This window comes from Lepidochelys kempii, chromosome 12, assembly GCF_965140265.1.
Source record: "Lepidochelys kempii isolate rLepKem1 chromosome 12, rLepKem1.hap2, whole genome shotgun sequence".
Classification (NCBI taxonomy): domain Eukaryota; kingdom Metazoa; phylum Chordata; order Testudines; family Cheloniidae; genus Lepidochelys; species Lepidochelys kempii.
In genome coordinates, this window is record NC_133267.1 from 9,116,008 (window position 1) to 9,141,034 (window position 25,027).

General features: G+C 44.8%; 1 protein-coding gene across 1 annotated transcript; it reads right to left on the minus strand.

Moving 5' to 3' along the window:
* Positions 1-2,482: 2,482 nt before the first annotated feature.
* On the minus strand, positions 2,483-25,027 carry B3GNT9 (UDP-GlcNAc:betaGal beta-1,3-N-acetylglucosaminyltransferase 9). Its single transcript, XM_073308447.1, has 2 exons — positions 24,820-25,027; positions 2,483-4,941 (listed from the first exon to the last, which is right to left on the minus strand). The coding sequence occupies exon 2, from the start codon at positions 4,871-4,873 to the stop codon at positions 3,611-3,613; it is 1,263 nt and encodes a 420-aa protein (XP_073164548.1). The 5' UTR covers positions 4,874-4,941; positions 24,820-25,027; the 3' UTR covers positions 2,483-3,610.

Genomic DNA, 25,027 nt, shown 5'->3' on the forward strand with positions numbered 1-25,027 from the left:
GTTTCCATGGGAGTTGCGGATGCTCTATCTGGAAACTGAGCCCAATTTAAGCACCTAAATATGGATTTTAGGTAGATTCACTAGCTTAAAAACTTTGGGGGGCGCGCATATATGTATATAATTCAGTCGGTTTCGTACATTCCTCCCTCCCACATCCCTCTTAAAACAAAAGCTAAACTTTCAAATCTCAGCTGCCTAGCAAAGTGTCGTACACTCTACTATTGACGTGTGCACCTTCAAACTAACAGATTCTCTTGACTTACCATAGCTACGTTCTTCCAAGCCAAAAATTGGTCTCCTTTCCTAAAGCTGTTTCCATCAGTGCATTATTCTTACACATGGACCTAGGGCCTCTCTTTCAGAAAAACTGGTCCCCAATTCCTTAGGAGCAATTCTCAACCTGAGGTCCTTGGGGTGGGAGTGGAGGGGTAGAGCCCTTCCAGGTACCCTGTAGGGCAAAATATTGACCGAGACAAATCAGGGGGTGTGGGATCTGTCTGCTATTAAATGCTCAGCAGCCTAATAAAAGTAGGAGAGCTACAGCCTTAGTGGGGGTTAATAGATGTGTTTGATACTGGATGACTGGATCTATTTTATTCATGTGGGAATTTGTGATAATTACACCGTTAAGGCGATTTTTTATTTTGATATAAATTTGTATCTTGATGCTGACATTTTACAAGCATATGCACTGCTTTAAACTCAGACTGAATGGGCAACCCAGAAAGCTTTGACAAATAAAAAGGACTTTCTGGCCCTGCTATAGGTAACAGCCCTAGTGTTTCTTAAGTGAAGAAATGAGACATTCCAAAGACTGGGAAAATGGAGGCCAGGAGAATGCCAGTTCTACCCCTGCCAGCCCTCAGGACACGTGTGCCGCTGCTGAATGTGAGCCTTTCTCTGTCCCGGCAGCTCTGCCAGACTTCTAGCTGCGTTTCCCCCTCCTTTTCAGCAAGGGCCAATACAAGACCCGTTCTGTCAAGGCTCTGGCCTAGCTCCTTCCTCTGCAAAACCCTCCTTAAAGTTCTGCCTCCATCGTATTAGGGGGAGGGGTTTACATTGAATCCAATGGATACCATGTCCCTACATTACAAGTGGGCTACAGCTATGGAAACAGTGTATGAGAGGAAGGAGCCAGTCTACTTCTGCACCCCAGCTTGAAGGTAAGGACTGCTGGACCCTGACTAGTTGTGTGGTAAGAAATCATGAGGTAAGCTAAGCACAAATTTCCTTTGTAAGCATGAAAACCTGCAATTAGAAAAAATTCGTTGTGGTATCCAACATGTCATCAGGTTCTTTCTCTGCTCAGAAATACAAGCATATGTGAGTTTTACTAAACCACACACCCCATGTTCATCTTGATAAGTGGACATGCACGTTGATATACTGTCTTTTAATTGCAATAGAAATAATTTCCCTACTAGAAAACTAATCACCACATAAAGCTTTTCTGTACAGTTCATAAATGCATACATATGGCAAGTTTACCAACCTCGCGGGATGGTTTCCCCGCCAAGACTGGGACTGATTTCTAGTCTCTGCAGAGCTTCCGTACATTTCATCCATGTTTTCTGTGTGAACACTTTATACATGAAGTATTTACTCCCAGAATTGCCAACATATCACAGAAACAGAAGGATCATAGGATGATCCACAGTTGACAATTCTCCTGAAAGTACATTATTATAAGGTCCCTTTCTAACCAAGAGATAACACATCACTGCACTTCATCAGTAAGCACTACGGTGCATCAACAGAGGTTAACAGACTCCCTCCCCATGAACTGTGCTGCATAGGGAAAGTTAGAATTGAGACCCTGGTATAGCAAATGGAAAAACAAGAAAAGCTGGTACTGTGTACGATCCTGCAGCTATGAAAGGGACCTATGTGATAGGCCCCAAATCAGGAAAAACAGCCCTCTGCAGGACAGCACTTATACACAGGCTTAAAGTCGATGGGACTTAAGCACATTCTTAAGTTCTCTCCTCAGTAAGGATGGATTTAAGTATATGCTTAAGGCTCAGATCCTGAAAGGTATTTAGGGGCCTCGCTCCCATTGATTTCAGAGAGAGTTAGGTGCCTAAATTAGCAATCATAGTTCCAGCTTTTCAGCTGTGCATCCGGACCTATAATTTCCTGGATCAAAAGGCCTTTCCTAATCCTCTTTAAGAGATTCACTCCCTACTTGTGCTGGCCAGTGAGTACTTACTTTTAAGGTTACCAATGATCAGAAAATAAAATGCTTTAAGTGCTAAAATGCTGTCCAGGCTGTGTTGAATCAAGCAATCCAGTGATCCTCTCCAAAAGTTTAAATGCTTATTCAAAAACTTTGAATGATAAATTGAATGTCACCTAATGGCAGAAAGTTGTTTGTTTCGTTTGCTTGTTTTTTGCTGCAATGTCCTGAAGAGTTTTTATTTCAAAGCCTTTGTGTCTGAAGGGTATTCCCCCCCCCCCCCCCCCCAGTGTCTGAAAAGGCCCAGCTGCTTCTCATATTTGACTGCATTCAATACACAAAAGGCCTGAATCTCTATAAACTAGTCCTGTATGTCAGTAATTTCTTCCAGATCAAAGAACACAGTAAGAGACACATGGGGCAGAAGTATGCGTTGGCCATTGCTCTACTCGCCCGCTGAGGTCTGAAATGGAGGATCTGGACCATCAAGGTGAGAAGATGATCAGCTGTTGTCAGAGGATTTTCAGCTTCCATTGACTGTAAATCAATTTACAACAAATTGTTGAAAGCTGCCATGAACCCGCCCAACTTGTGTCCTGACTCAGCATCCGTTTAGCAGGAGTTTCACTGACATGTTGCTATGAATGAGACGTCAATACATAGGGAGGGGCAACAGTGAAACTTCTTATGCTCACCTTCAAGGCCCTTCACAGCGCTGATCCTTCCTACTTACTTGCAGGTCTCTGATCATGTGCCCCCCTCACCCATCCTCTGGTCTGCCGGCAAAGCCAGCTTCTGCTTCCAATTTTGTCTCCTCTCCTTCTCCCATTCTGCATGGAGCCCCCTCCCTGAACTAATCCATAATGCCACGGTCCTCTTCTCCTTCAAGACCCACCTCCGCTGTAACACCTCCAAGGAGCCAGCCGATTGTGGTTTGATTTGTGCATCAGTTGGGGAGAGCTGATTTTCTCTACTTTAGCTATTGCGCAATTTGGTAGTTCTTGCTGACTCTCAGTAATCCCAGCCAATGATTTTTTATCTTCACGACCCCTGCCCTCATCTCCCACCCTACCCTGCTCCTTTTATGTCACATTCGCTTATCATGTTAAGTCTCAAATTAGATTATAAGCTCTTTGGGGCTGTATTTTACTGTGTGTTTGTATAGCACAATAGTCCTAGCTGGGGGTCTGTAAGCTCTACTGCGATGCTAATAAATAATAATAAATTAAATCTAGTTTTGTGAATTACTTGGAATCAGGTTAAGGGAAAAAATCCTACGGCATATAGTGTGTGCCAACATGGAATTCTGGCAAATGTCTGCAATAGGGTGGCCTTGTCTCCCAATAGTTTACACGAGATGAGCTAAATCAGCGTGTTAGGTTGCAACCACCCAAGGTTCTTCTGAGCTTGGTTCATCACGTACTTCTGCCGTGCTTAGCCTGCTTTATCAGAAGGCTGCTGTCTATCATTGCTTTGGTTTTTTTTTCTCTTCCATTGGAAAGGCTTCTTCACCTGCTTCTTCTGGGTGCAGGAAAGCTGTGGGTTGTGAAGCAGATTCCACATTAGCCAGATTTCGGCTACTTTTAGACTGTGGACTACCATGAGATCTTTGTAAAAGCAGGGGTCAAATGTCTGCAGGTGCGGGGCAGCTGAGGGTTTCACGATGCCAAACGTCTTGAATCCTTCATGCAAAACAGGTTTGAGATTGATTCTCTGCAAGCACATGCCCAAAAAGACATCATCAATGGGGAAGAGCTCCACCTCTTTGCAAGCCTGGAAGAGCTTTTTCATGGTGCTGCTGGACAATAAGAAGCCCCCACCGCCTGCATAGAGTGGGTATGTGCCTAGCCCATACATTGTTTCTGGGATATAGTATTTACTCTTCTGCACCCGGATTGGGTGAGCATTGTAGATGATATCCCCAACAAAGAGGTCTTCTGCAGGGTCATGTCTCTCGAGGAAGTCAATGATGTTCTCCACATTGACAAAAACGTCAGCATCCCCTTTAAAAATGAACTTCACACTGGAACAAAACTCATCAGCCCAGTTCAGGAAGTGGATCTCTTTCAGGGTCAGATTGAAGAAAGTATCCAGAAAGTCCCAGAGTAAAATGTCCTGGTACATCAGACTCTCCTGATGGACAAGAATCTCCCATGTTGCAAGTGCTGTCTTATTCTTTGGTATTCCTAGGAGGAAAACTCTTTGAACCTGCACCCCATTCACCAAACCCTCCCTGCCCCAGGTCTTACGGACTATCTCACGTCTATCAAAGTCCTCAACCACCGATTTGATGGCTATAAGCAGGAAGGGACCTCCGGGTGTTCTCAGGCATTTCTTGGGCTGGTTAATGAGAAGATCAAAGTTCCGATTGTCCTTGTTTAGAAGGTAGCGCTTGAAGTCGAAGGCAGAATGAGTCAGCGGTGGTGAAGTGGTAGTTTGGGCCTTTTTACTTGCCACCTCCGCATCTTTAGCAATAAAAATGATTCTGGGTTGGCCAAATGTCACCTCCGCTTGAGGATGCCACTTGCGGGCTTCAGGGCCTGGGAAGATTCTCTGCGTTGGTGAAGGTTTCTTGTGCGTTTGTTCCCTGTTTCCTGTTGTCCGGGAAGTACGCTCCAACTGGGAATAGAGTAAAGAGCAAAGCACTACCACCAGGAAAAGGGTGCAGATCGCATCCCCTTTCAGCTGAACTCTCATTGTCTCCACACTTCTTGTAAGGAGTGTTAAAAGCTGTGCTTGGTGAGTTGCTCAAAACCCATGTCCATCTGCAAATAAACACATTGTACATCAGTGCAGAGCACTTAACATCTTCAAAGCACTCTGGTAAAAATTAATTTAATAACCACAAGACACCCGGGAGGGAGGTATTAATATTCTTGTTTTACCAATGGCAATGCTGAGACCCATTAAGTGCTTTACCAAGAGCTAGACAGCAAACCAGTGACTGAGCTAGGAGTTGAATTCAGGAAGGCCTGGCTTCCAGTCACTTGCTCTGACCTCTAGACCATGTTGCTGTTCAAGTTACCATCAGGAAACCCAACTTTTTCTTAAAACCTCTCCGCTGATACAGTGGTTGATTCACCCCCCACTCCAAAACCACAAAAGATCCCACCGTTGTGTCCTAGAAGAACGTAGAGCAAAACTGTGATCAAAACCATTCTTTTTGTCTCATATAAATAAAACCCTTGATAATATTAAGTGGCTTCTTTAGTTCTTCAGTCCCCTCTTTGTCATTCAAAAGCGAAGAGACAAATCTGGCAGCTGAAGGCCAAATTTTCAAATAGCCATGCACAAAAGTAGGCTGGCATTTCTGAGCATGCCCAACAAGAGCAGAAATATCCAACTGCAGGGTGGGACTGTGTGTATGCATATATACATCTGCATGCAGACCCCGACATCTGCATGCACACGGTGATAACTGCATATCTAAGTGGGGTACAGTAGGTGCACCTCTGAATACACACATTTGGCCCTTTGTTTCCATTGGTGTTTATAAACTGTTAAACATATGTACGTTTTTAAAAGTTATATCTGGCAATATAATAACGTTAGATGGATACAACATCATTTTAGAGATGGGAGATCTGCCAAAATGGATCAGACCAGTGGGACACGTTGCCTGTGACAAATGACCAATATCCAATGCATCGGAGGTACAGAAAAGAGCCTCTATTATGCCCATAGCTAATCATGCAGTGCTGTACGAAGATGGGGGCTAGGGAAGAATGTTTTATTTCACAGGCAAGGACAGCTTTTCTTCTACAAGGAGATGTGATTGCCCACATATGCTTCTCCCAGAGATCTTCTAGTCCAGGGGTTCTCAAACTTCATTGTACCGTGACCCCTCTGAGAACAAAAATTATTACATGACCCCAGGAAGGAGCACCAAAGCCTGAGCCCCACCCCCACAGGCTGGGGGAGCCAAAGCCTAAGCCCTGCCATCCTGGGGGGGCACCAAAGCTTGAGGGCTTCAGCCCTGGGTGATGGGGCTCAGATTTTGGCTTCAGCCCCAAACCACAGCAAGTCTAATGCCATCCCTGGTGACCCCATTAAAACAGAGTCGTGACCCACACTGGGGTCCCGACCCACAGTTTGAGAACTGCTGTGCTATTCAGTTAGATTAGTAACTAAACTGCAAGAAGAAAAATAAGAGTTGCAAGGATGCAGAAAGCAGTATCTAAATATAATCCAGGGAAAAAATTGGTCACATGTCTATAGCTGGAATGGATACAGATCCTTTTTCACCACAGTACACGTAGTCACATTGTTTCCCACAGTAGCTAAATAACTATGTGGAACAGAAGCAAACTGATGACAAGAGTTGTTCCAGCTATCCTTAGAAGCAATTGGTTCTCTTTCTCCCTAGAGAAGGGTATATCTATTTATTTAAGCCTTACACACCCAAGGGGAGGTGGTGATCAGAATCTGAGAGCTATCTACACCAGTGGGATTTTTTAAAAGATCATTATGATTGATACACACACTCTCACACACAAAAGTAAAATGATATCTGATTACAAATCCTATAGCTGCCATAATTTACATTCATAGATTTTTAAGGCCAGAAGGTACCATTGTGAAAGATCATCTAGTCTGACCTTCTGCTTAACCAAAAATTGATGCCTGCGGGATCCCTCCAAAAAAACACACGCTCAATGATGATTCCCCATTTAAGCTTATATTTTGAAACCTCTCAGTTAGCCAGTTCTTAGTCCGTTTAGTGTGTGCCATGTTAATTTTGTCTCATTCTAGTTCTTTAATCAGAATGTTGTGCATACCAAGTCAAATGTCTTACAGAAGTTGTGACGTTATTGACTTGAACTGGGACTGTATAGAACATTGTTGCAACCAAGGTCCTGTAGTGGCACCAAATCTTGCATAAAGGGGGTCAAATAAGGTGTCTAAGATGAGGTTATGGTTTGCTGGTTAGGATTATGCTGTTTGCATGGATCATTTTTGTATTTAAAGATGTAAGTATTGGCTCTATGCTGTCTGTATTCCAAATTTATGCTATGCTTCTGGGTGACACCCCAGACAAGTTGATGTCAGCTCTGCCTAGCCTGCTTGCTGGCCCATTAAGGACCATCAACTATACAATTGACCATTGAGAGAAGGCAGACACGCCTTGTGACTCAGCAAGGTGTGCAGGGACCTGCCTATGGACAGAACTCTGAGGTTTTTCCAGGCCATGTGATGGGCAGCGTGTCTTTGGAACAAAGAAAGAAAGAGACCACATGGCAAGAGAATATAAAAAGCTGCTGCAGCTCCTCCATCTGGTCTTCAATCCTGCTTCTTACCTCTGGAGGGACTTTGCTACACTGAAGCATTGAAGCAAGGACTGACTGACCCATCCCAGCTGTGGATGTTCTCCAGAGACTTGATTTGAACCTGCGGTTTATTCTATCACTGCTGCAAGCCTGAACCAAGAACTTTGCCATCACTGTATGTCATTGATTTCATTTAACCAATTCTAGCTCTCATCTGTATCTTTTTCCTTTTATGAATAAACCTTTAGATTTTTTATTCTAAAGGATTGGCAACAGCAGGATTTGTGGGTAAGATCTGATTTGTATATTGACCTGGGTCTGGGGCTTGGTCCTTTGGGATCGAGAGAACCTTTTTTCTTTTACTGGGGTATTGGTTTCCAAAACCATTAATCCCCTTAACAAGTGGCACTGGTGGTGATACTGGGAGATTGGAGTGTCCAAGGGAATTGCTTGTGTGACTTGTGGTTAGCCAGTGGGGTAAAACCAAAGTCTTCTCTGTCTGGCTGGTTTGGTTTGCCTTGGTGTGCATAGAAACCCCAGCCTTGGGCTGTAACTGCCCTGCTCTTAGCAATTTGTCCTGAATTGGCACTCTCAGTGGGGTCCCGCCAGAACCAGCATCGTTACAGAAGTCTATTACATCAACATTATTATCTTTATCAACCAAACTTGTAAGCTGATCAAAAATAATATCAATTTCATTAGACAAGATTTATTTTCCATACACCCATGTTGATTGGCATTAATTATATTACCCTCTTTTCACTCTTTCCTAATCAAATCCTGGATCAGCCATTCCATTATTTTGCCCAGAATTGTTGTCATGCTGACAAGTCATCCCGTCTACTCTTTTTAAATACTGGCACAAAATTAGCTTTCTTCCAGTCCTCTGGAACTTCTCAAGCGTTCCAGAGTTATTAAACATCAACATTAATGGTCCATAGTGCTCCTCAGCCTGCTCTCTCAAAACTTTTTGATGCAAATTATCCAGACCTACTGATTTAAAAATGTCACTTTAGGCACTGGTGTTTAAAATCCTCCTTAGTTACGGTTGTAATAGAGCTTATTTGATCACCATCATCCTATATATACATCCTCTGACTTTTTCCCAAATACAGACCAGAAATATTTATTGACCACGTCTATCTTATCTGTATTGTGGTTGATTAGTCTACCATTTCCATCTAGTAATGGACAAATACTATTGTTATGGTTCCTTTTGTTCCTGATATACTTAAAAACTCCATATCTTTGCTGGCCATAGAGGTTGCCTTGTGTCCTTTTGTTTCCCTTATCAATTTCCTCTGGATTCTAGCTTCTATTTATAGTCACTGCTATCAGCATCCCCGTTTTTATTGTCATACATTGTTTTTTAAATTGCTTATTTCACTTTCCCTCCTAGTCAGGCTGTTTGTTGGTTTGTTTTTAAACAAGTACAGCCTTCCTTCTTGGTTGGAGCTTTTTGGAAATTTAGTAAAATGTTCTGATGCTGTTCCCAGTTATCATTCATATTTTTCTGCTTAAATTTTTTTCTGCCAGCTGATTGGACTCAAATGTTTTCAGCTTTGTGAAACTGGCCCTTTTGGAGCCCCAAGTGTATATATATTACTGGTTGGGACTTTATTCTGTTTGCACATAAGAAATGTAATCAAGTCATGATCGCATGCACCTAGTTCTATGATCAGTTTCTCTTTATCTGTCATGAGGTGGTCCAATATAGAGCATTCAGGAAATAGTCATCTATAATGTTTAGAAATTCGAAGGATGTTTTAGTACTGGCAACAAGAGACTTCTAGCATATGCCACTCGGTTTGAATTTCACTCAGTAATTCTTGCATCAAGCCCCAGTTTACTCACAGGCTCTCTGAGGATTGGGTGGGGCTGTTCTTAAGTGGTTCTGTTCCCTTCCTGTCAGAGAGATCTCAGGGGAATTTGGAGGAAGTTATTTTTCTTCCCCAAGGGTGCTCTCATGTTTGGGTGCCACTGGTTCCACCGTATCACCCCTCTCATTCATAGAGGGGCCATTAGCCTTCAGTGAGACGGCATGATCATCAGTATGCTGAAGACACCCCAAGTCTTCATCTACATCTCCTCTGACCCAGTGGGAGCCAGTCAAGCACTTGTCTGGAGACCACAGCATGCATGAGAATGATCTGGCGGAGGCTCAGACCAAATACATCTGAGGTGGTGGTGATGATGGTGGGTAGGAGGTATGGGAGAGATTATATTTGTCCCTTGACAGGATGTGCACCTGCATTTGGTCAATCAATACACAATCCTGGGTTGGGTGAGATCTCCAGCTACTGTGCGTAGAGCAGGTAGTATTTGGGGTTTTTTGTTTTGTTTTTTTCATCCATGTTTGGTTTTGAAGTTATGCCCTTTTCTGTTGTGTGTAGACCTCCCATCCCTCATCCATCCCTCATCCATCCTGCAGCTAGACATCTGCAATGTGCTCTGTGTGTGCCGAAACCTGAAATACAATTGGAAGCTGCAACTGGTGCAGAAAGCCGCAGCCCATTTATCACCCTGTCCCTGGTGATCTCACTGTCACCGTGTTACTCTAGTGCTCTGAGGTCTGCACTGGCTGCCTCTGGGTTTCCAGGGACCGTTTAAGGTGCTGGTGCTGACTTATAAGCCTTGAAGGCCCAGATTTTTGAAGGTGCTTAGCCATTGCTACCCATTTAAAAAGGGATTTAGGCTCCAAAGTGCCTAAACCCCATTGACTGCCAATGGGATTTAAGCTCCAAAACTAATGACTTTAGAATGAGTTAAGGCTAGTTCAGTGCCTTCCAGGATTGGTCCCTCTATGAGAAAATCCAAGATATGTTGGCAAGTGATTACGTATCTCAGATCAAGTTAAAAGCCAGAAGTGTTTTTCATAAAATCCCGTCTCCTTCCCTATTTGAGAAAGGATTTTTTTTTCTTTTGTGTAAATGTCTGATCTTACATCAGCTCTCAGATTCCAGATGCTAATTAAGGTCTTGGATAAAAAACTGGCTCTTTATTGCATTTAATTTTATCAACTAGGACTTGGAATAAAATGTGTGTGTCATGAAGCTAGAAATTTCCATGACTTACAGATTTATCCTGCCAAATCTGTGGAGTCTGGCAATAGAATCCTTGTGAAGGAGCCAAAAAAAATCCTGGATTGTTACATGCATGGGCTGATGGCCCAATCCCTCTTCTGTGTTTTCATTTACTGAAGGAAAGGACTCTGAAATACAGCAATATAATGCTCAAATACAACAGATTACTGCTGAATATAAACTTCTAATTTAAAAGGAATTGCTTGCCTTGATCCTATATCAAATTATATGGACCTTTGTGTTAATGTTGGATATTTTTACAGCACTCATCCTGGCCTTGACTTATTAGCCAGGAGTCAGCTCTGTTTGAATTTGTCAGTGTGGGAAAAGCTCTCGAGGTTCTGTTACTGAACTTGGCCAACAAGATGCTGATGAGTTCTGCAGATCCCTTTCTATTTCTTGAGTATTCATCACCACCCAGCATCAGGAAAAACTAGGGTGATGTTAAAGCAAGCAGAAAAGCCCTGCCCCTTGCTGCACAGGTCTGCAGCAAGAGCGTGGCTGTGGGGTAATGCACTGAATAGTACAATGTGCTACCATGTGGGAAGAGCAGGTTTTGCTACCTGGGTCCAGCTTCTCACTCCTGGGACTAGCTGAAGCTGGTAGGTTCAAGCCATGACAGTAGGGATGGTTTTGTATCACTCAGGCTGCTCTGCCAACAAAACCAGCCCTCTATGGCTCGCTGGAAAAGCTAGAGGTCTGAGGGTCCATTGCCAAGTTCTTCCCAGTCAGATTTCTTGTAACCTTCCCCTCCCCGCCCAGTGAATGTGAAACCTTGAAATAGATGGTCGGGGGTCCCACCAGACAGGCTGTTGGACCTGCAGCACCCCTGCCACTGCTGTGAAAAAGGTAGGGCAAGGGATACCTCCTAGCCTTCCCTCTTGCTGCTCCTCAGGTGGCATTGGAAGGGAATCAGCGGATCTGATGTAGAATTCCTTGAGGGCATTTGTTTAAATGTGGGGTTGGCTGTATTTCCTGCAACCAGGGAACTGTGTTGTCTATCAGGGGTGAAATCTTAGCCCTCCCCGCCCTTCCCCAAAATCAATGACAAAACTCTCATTGACTTCAGTGGGGCCCAGATTTCACCCTGGGAGCGCAAACTCAAGGCGTGACCGTGAGGTTGGATGGTTTTACGACAACTGCTGGGGAGAGTTGCATTTCTCACCAGAGTCGGCAACAAGGCCAGCAGCTTGTTGGCAAAAGGCATAGATGGCAATGGGGAGACCTGGGCATCTGGAGCTGAGGGAGAGGACTGTACAGGTGAGCTCAGAAGCTCTGCCATTCCTTCGGTCAAATGATGCAAGAAGCCACAGGATTGCAGGGGTGAACCAGTAGCTGGGAGGGATGACAGAGCATCGAGCTTCCCCTGAGACACAAGCGGGCTGGATGAGTTACATGGACTCTGCTTGAATAGCAGTGAAATCAGTCTCTAGGACATCAGGCTAGCAAAGGGACACAGGGTTAGGGTAGTTGGAGATGACTATAAAACACAACAGTGAACCCCCGTGCAAAGAGAGAACAGGAAAAACGATCTAAGTGTTTGTATCGGGCATTTTAAAGAGCTGAGAATGGAGAGGGATGAGCATGGAGCATGATGAAGACAGAAGAAATTGAAATAATAGAATCATAGAGATGTGGGGCTGGAAGGGACCTTGGGAAGCCAAGTCCAGCCCCTGTGCTGAGGCAGGACCAAGTAAACCTAGATCAGTGGTTCTCAACCGTGGTACGCAGAGGTCTTCCAAGGGGCATGTCAACTCAATTATATATTTGTCTAGTTTTACAACAGGCTACATAAAAACCACTAGCAAAGTAAGTACAAACTAAAATTTCGTACAGACGATGACTTGTTTATACCGCTCTATCTATTATACACCGAAATGTAAGTACAATATTTATATCCCAATTGATTTCTGTTATAATTATATGATAAAAATGAGAGAGACCAGCAATTTTTCAGTAATAGTGTGGCTGTGACACTTCTGTATTTTTGTCTGATTTTGTAAGCAAGTAGTTTTGAAGTGAGGTGTAATTTGGGGGTATGCAAGAGAAATCGGACTCCTGAAACGGACACAGTAGTCTGGAATGGTGGAGAGCCACTGACATAGACCATCCCTGTTTGTCCAACCTGTTCTTAAAAAGATCAGCGATTCCACAACCTCCCTTGGAAGCCTATTCCAGAGTTTAACTACCCTTAGAGTTGGAAAGTTTTTCCTAATATCAAGCCTAAATCTCCCTTGCTGCAGATTAAGCCCATTACTTCTTGTCCTCCTTCCAGTGGGCATGGAGAACAATTGATCAGAGTCCTCTTTATAACAGTTCTTAACATATCTGAAGACTTATCCCCCTCAGTCATCCTTTTCTCAAGACTAAACATGTCCATTTTAACCCTTTCCTCATAGATCAGGTTTTCTAAACCTTTTTATCATTTCTGCTAGTCTCCACTGCACTCTCTAAAATGTCCACATCCTTTCCAGAGTGTGGCACTCAGAAAGGACACAGAACTGCAGCTGAGGCCTCACCAGTGCTGAATACAGCAGGACAATTACCTCCCAAGTCTTACGTACAACACTGCTAATAATGCACCCTGGAATGTGTGATGTTGCACTCCATATGATTTTATAAAAATATGCTAATGAGTGTGAATATAATGTAACTGGAATATGCTTCATGCAAAAGGTCTGTTGTACAGTATCATTATAAAGCTTATAATCTACTGAGTGTGGTCATCCTATTTGTATAAATATATCACTCTTGTATCTGAAACTAGAAATATGAAATGTAACTCTGAGGTCCTATTATAGTTATGCAAAGTGTGGGCCATTAATGGTGGTTTGGAATCTTAATGGCTCCCATTAACCAGGACAATTACCTGTAGATGGCTCTGTTTTACTTGTAAGCTTCCTGTATACCTGTGGGTAATGAAGTCTTACAGTGACATGTGATCATGTCACCTGAACTGAAATCCATCTTTAACCTGGTGCTTTTCCATTGAGAAGAGGGGTGGGAACCCAGAGGGACAAAGGATTCCCGCCTTATGCAAAAGGCATATAAGTGGGTGGAACAGAACAAAGGGGGAGGGCCATCATAAGAAATCCCCTAGCTACCACCTGAGCTGGAACAAGGGCTGTACCGAGGAAAGAATTGTGCCCAGATTAGGAAGGCATCCAGTCTGCGAAAGAAACTTATTGAAACATCTCTGAGGGTGAGATTTTATCTGTATTCAGTTGTATTACTGTACTAGACTTAGACTTCTGTGTTTTATTTTATTTTGCTTTGTAATTAATTTTGTTCTGTCTGTTACTACTTGGAACCACTTGAATCCTCCTTTCTGTATTTAATAAAATCACTTTTTACTTATTAATTAACCCAGAGTACGTATTAATACCTGGAGGGGGGGGGGGAAACAGCTGTATATATCTCTCTATCAGTGTTATAGAGGGCAAACAATTTATGAGTTTATCCTGTATAAGCTTTATACCGAGTAAAACAATTTATTTGGGGTTTGGACCCCATTGGGAGTTGGGCATCTGAGTGTTAAAGACAGGAACACTTCTGTAAGCTGCTTTCAGTTAAGTCTGCAGCTTTGGGACACGTGGTTCAGACCCTGGGTCTGTGTTGGAGCAGACTGGTGTGTCTGGCTCAGCCAGACAGGGTGCTGGAGTCCCAAGCTGGCAGGGAAGGCTGGGGCAGAAGTAGTCTTGGCACATCAGTTGGCAGCCCCAAGGGGGTTTCTGTGAGCCAACCAGTCACAGAATGATATTAGCCTGTTTTGCAAGTGTATTACATTGTTAACTCGTATTCAATATGTATCCACTGTCACTCCAAATCCTTTTCTGCAGTACTGCCACCTGGCCAGTTATTCCCTATTTTGTAGTGGTGCATTTGATTTTCCTTCCTAAGTGAAGTACTTTGCATTTATCTTTATTTACTTTCATCTGGTTTAATTCAGACCAATTCTCCAATATATCAAGGTTGTTTTGAATTCTAATCCTGTTCACCAAAGTGTCTGCAACCTCTACCAGTTTGGTGTTATCTGCAAATTTTATAAACAAACTCTCCACTCCATTACCCAAGTCATTAAAGAAAACATTGAATAGTCCCAGACCCAGGACTTACCCGTGCAACACCCCACTAGATACGCCCTTCCAATTTGACAGCGAACCATTGATATACACTCTTTTGGAGTATGGTCGTTCAACCAGTTGTGCACCCACCTTATAGTGAATTAATCTAGACCACATTTCCCTACTTTGCTTATGAGACCATCATATGAGATGTCAAAAGACTTACTAAAATAAAGATATATCACATCTACTGTTTCCTCCTTACCCACTAGGCCAGCAACCCTGCCTAAGAAGGAAATTAGGTTGGCTTGGCATGATTTGTTCCTTATCTCTCTCTTATCCTCGAGCTGCTTACAAACTGATTGTTTAATAATTTGTTCCAGTATCTTTCCAGGTATTGAAGTTAGGTTGACTGGTCTATAATTCCCAGGGTCCTCTTTGTTCCCTGTTTTAAAGATAGGTGCTATGCTTGCCCTTCTCCTGCCCTCTGGGACCTCACCCATCCTCAGTTATTTCTTGAAGATAATTACGAATGATTTGGAGATGGCTTCAGCTTGTTCCTTAATTACCCTAAGGTAAATTTCACTTGGCCCTGCAACTTGAATACATCTAACTTATCTAAATATTCCTTAACCTGTTCTTTTCCTTATAGAGGTGGCTTCTCTTTTAACCCTCATGTATCCCCTACTGAGCCCATCTTAATCTCCTCTGAGTCTCCAGAGCCTCTGGTCATGGTGGGAGTGCTGTACTCCAATCTCTCCCTGGACCCACAGCAGTGCCTCTGATTGTCAGCTTCTTTCTCCCTCTACTTGGGATAGAGGAAGGCGCTGCCAGTCAAATGGAATCACTTGAGGCCTGGACCCCATAGTCATGAAGACACTAATTCTGTGGTGAGAGCTAGAACTTGCACCCCAGGTCCAGAGTAAGCACCTGGAATGCCACACCAGACTTACGGCAACCGCATAGAGTCTGTGGGCATGGGTTAGTACGATACTGGCCCGCTTGGTGCCGCGCCTGTAACCGGCTTGAGCTGTGGAACTGCTGCCTAGGAAGTCAGAGTTGTTTGTAGAGGTTTCTCTTGGCGGGTGATTTGTATGAATTACCTAGTTGATTCAGCTGTGTTCCCAATTACACAGAGGCTGCTGTCACCCACCTTTCACTGCTAGGCCCTCCAACAAGGAAAAGAATATGCTGCCCTGATGCAGATTGTATATGTCTGTGCAGGGGCAGATTAACCCTGGGCTTCCAGCAGACCGGAAAGCATGCTGCTAAGCTCAGTGATGTGCAGCTTGGCTTTAGGAAGGGAACACTCCTGTTTTGGTGGGTGCTAGGCCCCGGTGAGTCTTAATTTCCTTCTGAAATTTCTAAACAAAACATGCATTGTTTTACAGCACGTTTAACTGTGAGGAAATCAGACTGCATTGTTTGTTGTAGCATTACATTAAAACCAGTCAGAAACGCATCCACTGGTTAGTCTCATTCCCCTTAAGCAGCAAAGCAAAAAGCCGAACCCATGACAGTTTGTCCCTCCAGGAGAAAGGGGTGGAAGAAAACAACCCTCCTTCTCAAAGAACGGAAATACCAATAGGAGGAATTACTTCGAGCAAGTTAATAAACAGCCCTGTCCAGATCCAGCTCTGGAGCTTAGTTGTACACTGCTGTGACTTTGTGCACTGGATGCGTGGCCTGAACTGGAGGCCCTGTGGAGTTCTATACTGCACCCACAGGACCAGAGCACCTATCGATTCTGGGTGTGGAAGGATTTCAGTGTGAGGCCCACAGCATGCAGCCAGATTCCCATGGAAAAAATTAAAAGAACCCTCGGAGCTGTCAATCACCCACCAGGCTGCACTGCACAGTTACACTTTTAAATGGATTGTGTAATCGTTGCCTTGAAATGCCGATTCATTTCACTGCACCGGGACTCAGGAACCCTGGGTTCTAGTCCTGCCTCTCCCGCAGACCTGCTGGGCGACCCTGAGCAAGTCGTGTGCCCTCTCTGTGTTTCCCTTTGCCCCGCCTGTAAAATGGGGATAATGAGAATTATCTGCCTGTTGAAGCAGGTTGAGAATTTAAGTGCTGATTATTGTTTTGTTCACGGGTTTGTGTTTGCTCTAAAAGGGACCTTCCAGCTGGAAATGGATTGCACCTTGCTCTCGTCTCAGTGCAGAACCTGTGAGCTCTTTTGGGACTTCTGTTAAAACGCTGTTCTGTAACTCTAGCAATTCCAGTTCCGTTCCCTGGCACTCCCGAGGCTTCTTTCAAAGGTAGACGAATGCCACCTTTCACAACACTACTGCAGAGCACGATCCTGGCCCATTCGACACTGGGACCAACCCGCCCAGCCCTCAAAGTGAAGATCTGGAAAAGGCTCCATGGTGAGCTCTCTGGGCGGCAACCCCTTCATAATATGTTGGGCCCAAATCTGTTTAAAACAAACAAAATCTTCCTACAAATAAGGAACAGCAGAGACCGACGTAGATTTTTATTGTGAACTGGAAGCCAGAGACTTTTTTTTAAAGCAAAGAATCAGGGTGTTTTTTTTTTATTATTATTTCCAGGAAGATACTGTCTCTTTAGCCTGCCCAAGGGTCAGAGATCCTGGTTCTGTGTCCTGCTAACTTGTGTGTGAGCAGACTGTGATCAGATACAGCATCCTAGGACTAGGGTTCAGAAAGCTTCTAGCTCTTTTCAAGTGGGTGAAGTAGAATCATAGAATATCAGGGTTGGAAGGGACCTCAGGAGGTCATCTAGTCCAACCCCCTGCTCAAAGCAGGACCAATCCCCAATTAAATCATCAAATCAAAGTAACCCAGGGGAAGGGTGGCAGGATGCTGCATCTGAGAGAGGCAAGATAAGCTCATCTCCAGTTGTGCTGCATTCTCCGCTGGAAGGGAGAGAGGAGAGAGTGTTTGTGCTAATGTGTTGGCACAAGCATGTGTCAAAGCAGTAACTGCTATGTCCTCATGAGCCCTGTAACATTGGCCTCTGCTTTGCTCTACACCACCTGGTCAGGATTCAGTGGCTCAGCCCCATACCTTCCTGAGTGCACAGCTGTTTACTCAGACTGTGAGCAATCTCGCCTGATGTGACTCTTGGACAGGTTTCAAGTCATGCTTTATTTGCAGAGTATATGAGATTTTGGGGGTTGGGAAAAGTTCCATGCAGGAGCCAGTCTCGTTGATTTTAAAACAGCAGATTATTAGATTCTCCTCCCACCAACATCACGTCCTCTCTTCCCTCCTCTCCCTCCACTCAAAATAACTAAATAGATAGATAAAAGCCTGGCCAGAAATAAGAACAACCCGTGGAACTATGCAACATTTCCCTGAACAGGCTGGATGGAGCCTCGCTCTGGAGCCATAGATTTTAAGGGCAGAAGGGACCGTTGGGATGATTTAGTCTGACATCCTGTATAACATAGGCCATAGCACTTCCCCAAAAGAATTCCTAGAAAACCTCCAATCTGATTTCCTGAAACCTGATTTCAAAATTGTCAGTGATGGAGAATCCACCATGACTCTGAGTAAATTGCTCCAATGGTTAATTACTCTCACCGTTAAAAATGTACACCTTATTTCCAGTCTGAATTTTCCTAGCTTCAACTTCCAGCCATGAGGATCAAGCCGTACCTTTATCGGCTCAATTGAAGAGCCCATTATTTAATTATTAGTTCCTCGCGTAGGTATTCATTGATGTAATCAAAAATCACCCCTTAACCTTGTATTTGTTAAGCTAAATAGATTGAACTCCTTGAGTCTCACTATAAAGCACGTTTTCTAATTTGTTAATCATTCTCATGGGTTTCCTCTGAACCCTCTCCAGTTTATAAATATCCTTCTTGAATGGTGGACCCCAGAACCTGACACGGTATTCCAGCAGTGGTTGTACCAGTGCCAGATTTAGAAGTAAAATAAACTCTCTACACCTACTTGAGATTCTCCTGTTTATGCGTCCTGGGATCATATCAGTTCTTTTGGCCACAGCATCACACTTGGCAGCTCATGTTCAGCTGATTAGCCGCCATGACCCCCAAATCTTTTTCTGAGACACTGCTTCCCAGGACAGAGTCCCCCATTCTGTTTCCAGGTGTGTGTTTACATTTAGCCATGTTAAGATGCATATTTGCTTGCGCCCAGTTTACCAAGTGATCTAGACCGCTCTGAATCAGTGACATTTCCTCTTCGTTATTTACCATTTTCCTCCCCCCGCCCCTCCCCCCAAATTTTTGTGTAATCTGCAAACTTAATCAGTAATGATTTTGTTTCCTTTCGGGTCATTGATACAGGTGTTAAAAAGCGTAGGGCCAAGACCGATCCCTGTGGGACCTCACTGGAAACCCACCCGCTCAATGATGATTCCCTGTTTTGCCTGTTGCCACCTATCAGTTAGCCAGATTCCCCTCCCGCACTGTCAGACCACTTCATCAGCCCTGTCACAAGCCTTTATAGTTCCCACCCAGCCTCGGTTTCCCCATCAACCATTGCTTAAATTCTTACCAGCAATGCCCCACAGGTGGTGCTGTTCTGCACAGCCCACTTCAGAAGTCTTTATACCTCCTCCCATCCACACCCAAACATCCCCTCAGAGAAAAGCTTTGGGCTCCTTAGTCCAGTTAGGACAGATAAGAACCCAGGAGGGTATTCCCTTGTAACCTAGTAGACAGACTTTTCACGCCATGGATGAACATAGCCATCCTTTCCCCTCCCCTTGCCTTTCCAGTCTGAGGAAAGCACCATGGCTTGGTTGCAGGAGCAACCTGAGGAGAAAAGAGTGGGGGAAACAACACTGGTGGGCTTGACAGCGAGTGGGTTCAGAACAGAGAAAGAGAGAAACCATTCCCTCAAACACTCCTTCCTCAACTATGTATCAGTCACCTTCTGGAGAGCAGATCAGTATAACTACGTCCTGTACCTTGAGCCCACTCTCTGATTAGACTTAGAAGGCCTCGTCTACACAGACAGTCACACTGGTTTAACTTAAATTAGTTGTCACCCAGTAGAGACGCATGTGTGGACACACTGTTAGGGAGCAGGTTTGGTTTAGGTTACACAGATTCTTACTGTATTCCTAATTGATTTAAGCTAAACCACAATAAGCCTGGTTTATAATGAGATACGAGTCTGTAAATAGCCTGATTCACATTGGTTTCAAATCACATGTTAGTCCCATTAGTGCAGTTTTGTCACCTGGACAAGTTTTGTCGCCTCTATTTCAGATGACATCCATGTTTGGCCCCTTCAGAGAAGCTCTGAGGTGTTTCACCTCAGGTCTCAGCACAGTGTTAATTCTGACATGGGTAGCTCGAACTTCTTTAGCAGGAGCAAACTTTAACTACGTATGTATGTATTAAATGGCAAAATGGTCTTTTCTGCAAACTGAACCGCTGCTCCCAAATTAAAATCACTGTAAAGTGCCTGGAGTGTTTGGCAAAAATGCCAGTGCACTTCTGGAAAAGAAAACCCGTTCCATTCCTGGCCTTGACTCTTCCATGCCAAGTCCCAGTGTTGACTGGGTTTCTTCATGCAAAGTCACAAACCTCTTCAAAGTTTGTAATACAAATGGCTGTGGTGCCATGAGGGCTTCTCTACTTGCATGAAAGGGTACTGCGGGAGGAGGTCTAATGTGAAGTTATACCGTTCCAAAGCAAAGCATTGTGGTTTGGTCTCGGCTGAGTTAGGAACGAGATGCTTTGTAATGTAGCCTGGTGGGAAGCCAGGCAAATGTAGTATAAAGCCCTGGCAAAGGAAGTCACAAAAACAACCAGTAAACTAATTTATGAAGGTCCTTAGAAGTTTATAAATCCATAACCAAACTTTGAAAATGTGCTTTGTTTAGCTGAACATCTTCAACCAGTTTTCCCAGTAAGCCTGGGGCCTGATCCAAAGCCCTGGGAACTCAGAGGAAAGTCTCCCATTTACTTCAGTGGGCGATCAGCTCCTAACACGACGGGGGTCCTGGTCCATGACTAGAGCTCCTAGGTGCTACCACAGTACAAATAATGTTTACGACTATAGTCCTAACGGTGGGCACCACTATGGCAGGTAGTATTGGAATTGTGCTGTTACTATTAAACCCCTCGCATGAGCAGGCCAGAAGTTTTAAGCCTCCAGCCATGAGAGGAGATTGTGCTTTGTCCAGGATGACCCTTCTGCAGAGCTCTGGAGCTTTAAAATGTACAGCTGTTGTTGCTGATATTTACTACTGGTATTGTGGTGACACATTGGGCTAGGGGTTGTAGAAACACAAAACAAAGAGAGAGTGCCTGCCCCCAAGACCTTACAAAACCCTTGCGTGAGCTGCCTCTCATGCTAACACACATTAATGGACATGATCAGGATTATTGCGGGATTATTGCTACAATTCTCGTTAATTTGTCCATTGGCAATAATCCTTCAAAGTGCAATTAATCCCATTAGTTTTCAAGCCAGTTTCTTTTTCTGGTGGGTCAGATTTCATCACAGAGCCTCTCATTTCACCTATCAGTTCTATTCGCCACTCCTTTTCAAGGCCACTGATACACAAATTAGCCTTTGAGAAAAGCTCTAAAACAGTTTCGGAGGCAGGGCTAGCTGTGTACGTTTCGGAGGCAGAGCTATCTGGCGATCTGTTTGTAGTTTCCAAATGCTGTACTCAACCAACTTATCAAGTGCAAAAGCTGGAAAGCAGTTGTTGCTTCCAGTGCAGTTTTCTGATTGCAAAATATTGTAAAACCAGCCAAAAATTAAATGGGGAAAAAGAGCCAAGTTGTAGCTGTTAGACCCAACCCTGGAGCCCCAGATCTGCATTTGCTGAGTGCCCATGACTCCCACTAAAGTGCCCACAATTCAGGGTGCTCACGCGGGATTGGGCTCACACAGATAGGCTTTGTTACAGGGTTACAGGATCAGGTGCTATTTCTGTGTCTCTGACATGTGCCATTCACCGGCCTTGGTCTGTAGGGGCTGTTACAGTGTTTCACCACGCCCTGAGCAGCAGGTGCTGCCGGCCTGCCCCACCGCATGGGAAGCTTGAGGAGAGATTGTGCCTCTGGGACCACAACCACCTTCTCCCCCAAGTGGTCGGGGACTGCATTTTCTGCCCATAGTCTGGCTGGCCCACCCTGTGGATTAGTGCCAGACTGGGTGAGGGGCAATTGACTCTCCTCCTCACCTGCCTCCACAACCTTCGGGGCACCCGGTGCCCCTGGTGGCAGAGCAAGAGGTCAGGCTCTGGGTAGCCAGTCACAGTCCAGTGCATGGGCTGGTGGAGATTGGGAGGCTATGACCCTGTCCCCCACTACCCTTTTGGGAGCATAATGTGCCCTGGGACAGGGGGCATGCTAACAGAGGACTACAATTCTGAAATTATGACAGGCGCGTATGCAGGCTACTGAAGAATGGGGAGTGGGAGAGAAAGGGAAAGTCCCTTGTGCTGTGAATCACCCCTTAAGGAGCCTTCGCAATCCAGCCCTTGGTGTGTAATATTAGAATAAACTCCAGATCCATCTATTATTCACAGTGGCCGTTCCTTTCATCAGAGGTGGGCTGGTTTTGTTTGTTTGTTTTGCTAACCTGAAATGTAAGAGAAGTCCAGGTGGTTTGCAGCATATGGCCAAGATCTTTAAAAATGTCAGTGTTAGAGGTGGGTGTGTAAATCTGTACTTGGGCTCCTACGTAGGAACAATGGCCTGACTGTCAGACCTGTTTAGCGCCCAGCAGCTCCCGCTGATGCCCAGAGGTGCTCAGCACTTTGGAAAACTGGGCCTCATGTTATAGCAGCTGTGATACAGTCAGGCTGGAGGGCTGCAAGGGGGTCTTCATATTGGGTTCTGAGAGGTGGGGGGGCGCAAGGACCCTCCCCCAGCCATGGGGAGGATCCTCTGAGCCTGAGACTCAAATAATTATCTGGGGCAACTGAAAAAAATAACAAGGACAGGTGTGTGGGTCAAAGGGTCAAAAGTAGGGGACACCAAGCAGAGAACCCCGGACAGCGCCCACTGGTCCTCAAAGGTGTCAAGGGAGCCAGTGGACGCTGCCCAGAGGAACTCTGCCCAGATACATGAGCCGAGGGAGTATCAGAAATAGGCCCCAGAGTAGCAGAGAACCCCCTCAGCCAACCTCCTCTCCCTGATGTTATAGATGGCCACTTTGGCCATCGTTAAGAGGAAGTTGACGAGAAGGTCCCATGACTCTGTGAGGCCACAGACAGGGTGTGCATATATAAGAAGATGGGGGGAGAAGTGCAGCTAAAAACATCAACGGAGGTCTAGGAGCCAGAATAGGGGCTGCAGCCTGGCAGGCTGAAGATAGGCATACACCAGGGTCTCCCTCGTGCCACAAAAGGGGCCAGGTATCGGGAACAGAGGCAAACCGTGCCAGGTACATGCCTGTGCTTACGGCTCCATGAAGGAGCCGCCAACCGATATCCCCAAGGTGGAGTATAGGTTGGCCCACCGGGGTTCCTCACCCTCAACAGATGACATTAGGTCCCACCATTTAGTGTTGAGGTGGGACACGAGGGTGAGGAAATGCAAGAGGGTCTTGGAAGGCCGAGATGTTACCCATAGAAAATTAAAGGCCCCTTTTCCTACAAGTTGAGAAGGGGTTACCTCAGGTCAGTTAGGGACACCTGATTCCAATTAAGGGCTGCCTGAGGCCTTTAAAAAACCCTCCTCTGGGCAGAGAAAAGAGGGAGACAGAGACAAGCAGCTACCAGGCTAGAGGCAGCAGGGAAATAAGCTACTCCAGGGTGAGAGGCCGTGCTCCTTCCCATAGGGGAAACAGCCAAACCTGAGTGCCTGCTAGGGGAAGGACTGACACCCCAGGGCAACCAACAGGACGACACCCTGCACCAGCGAGGAGGCAGCGAAAGGTACCCCCTGGGTTTTTGTGTTTGAGACTGTTTGGTGGAGGGTCACCCCACAGGCCGACCTTCAGGCCTGCTCTGAAAATACGACCAAGGGGCACAGAAGGGGGAAGGCGAACCCTGAGTGGGGCTGATTACCCCAGGCCCACCATCGCCAGGGGCGGAAGTGCTAAGTCTGGTGAAACGAAGGAGGTGCCTTGCCACACAGCCTAATATGGAATTAGGAGCCTGCCTTTAGCTTCCTGTTTTTGAAAACTTTGACCCACATGTCCCCTAAGCTCCAGAATAATGCTACAGCCTTTCTAGTATAGTGAACAGTCAGTGTAGCACGCATGCAGCCCCGGATATCGCAGACCTGTTCTTGCTCAATCTCGGGTGGCTGAATGCCACTTATCCCTCTAAGAAGTTGGTCGCTGACCGCTCGGGGGTTGCAAAACTAGTTAGCATGCCAGTGTAGGATTTTCTTGATACTCAAAATAAGAGATACCATCTGCAAAACCTCTGTTTCTCCCCCAACAATCTGCGTCACTTGCTTTCTTTCCTTCTCCCTCTTTCCCCGATCCCCCATGAAATGATAAATCTGGTTTCTTCTGATGATCTGCCATTGACGAACAGCAACTAAAATTCATTTAAAGTTCTCACATTAGCATCTTCCATAACGATTTACAATGCTATTACAGTTTGTGATGCAAATATTGCAATGTCCCTAAATACATATATATATATATATAATAGTACCTTTACCCTGGGAGTATGCCCCATCAATTTGAATGGGATACTCCTGAAGTAAGATATAATGTGAGTAAGAGTGTCACAGTCTGACAAAAATCTGTTTACATGGTCATATGTGACGTTCTGTTAAATGCTAACGAAATATATATATATTTACAATGATACACAGTTTGCAAAATTATGTATATATGGACTGAGCTCCGAAGATTACACCACTGAAACTCTGGTAAAGAGGACTGCATACAAATTGTGAGTGTAACCCAAAAAAGAAGGTCTTGTAAGCATAACATGCCCATATTTTTACATGATTACATTTGGACTGTAACAGCCCTTCTTGCAGCTCTAAGACACCCCATAAAGAAGCCCTAATGTCTTGCACAAAAAACAACATCTAAAAACATGCAAAGAAGATTCTATTGTGAAGTAAAGCACAAGCCTATGCAAAGTTGGTCAGAGACAGTTCATTTTAACTGGCTCTGCTGCATATTAAATCACGGTAAAATGAGCTGCATAGCTTCTTGTATAAACCACTGTGGGAACAAAAAACTGTAGGATTGACTAAAATAAAAGCTTGACTATAAGAGTCTCCAGTTCGCGTTGCCTTTAGTATAACATGTCCCCCTGATCAAACATAAATGCTAGATACTTACATCCAATTTGATAGTGTAGATCCTGTGTCCCCTCAGTAACGTTTCGTCAGTGGGTTGCCAAGTAGGCACATCTGGAGACAGTTAGTGGAGACATTCCTTAGCCTCTAACTGAAACCGAGGAAATCCTTGCTGAGCAAAGCAATGCTGAGTCTCCTGCATTTGGGGGCATTTTTGTTACGGAAGCCACCAAAGTTCCTCCGTGCGTGTG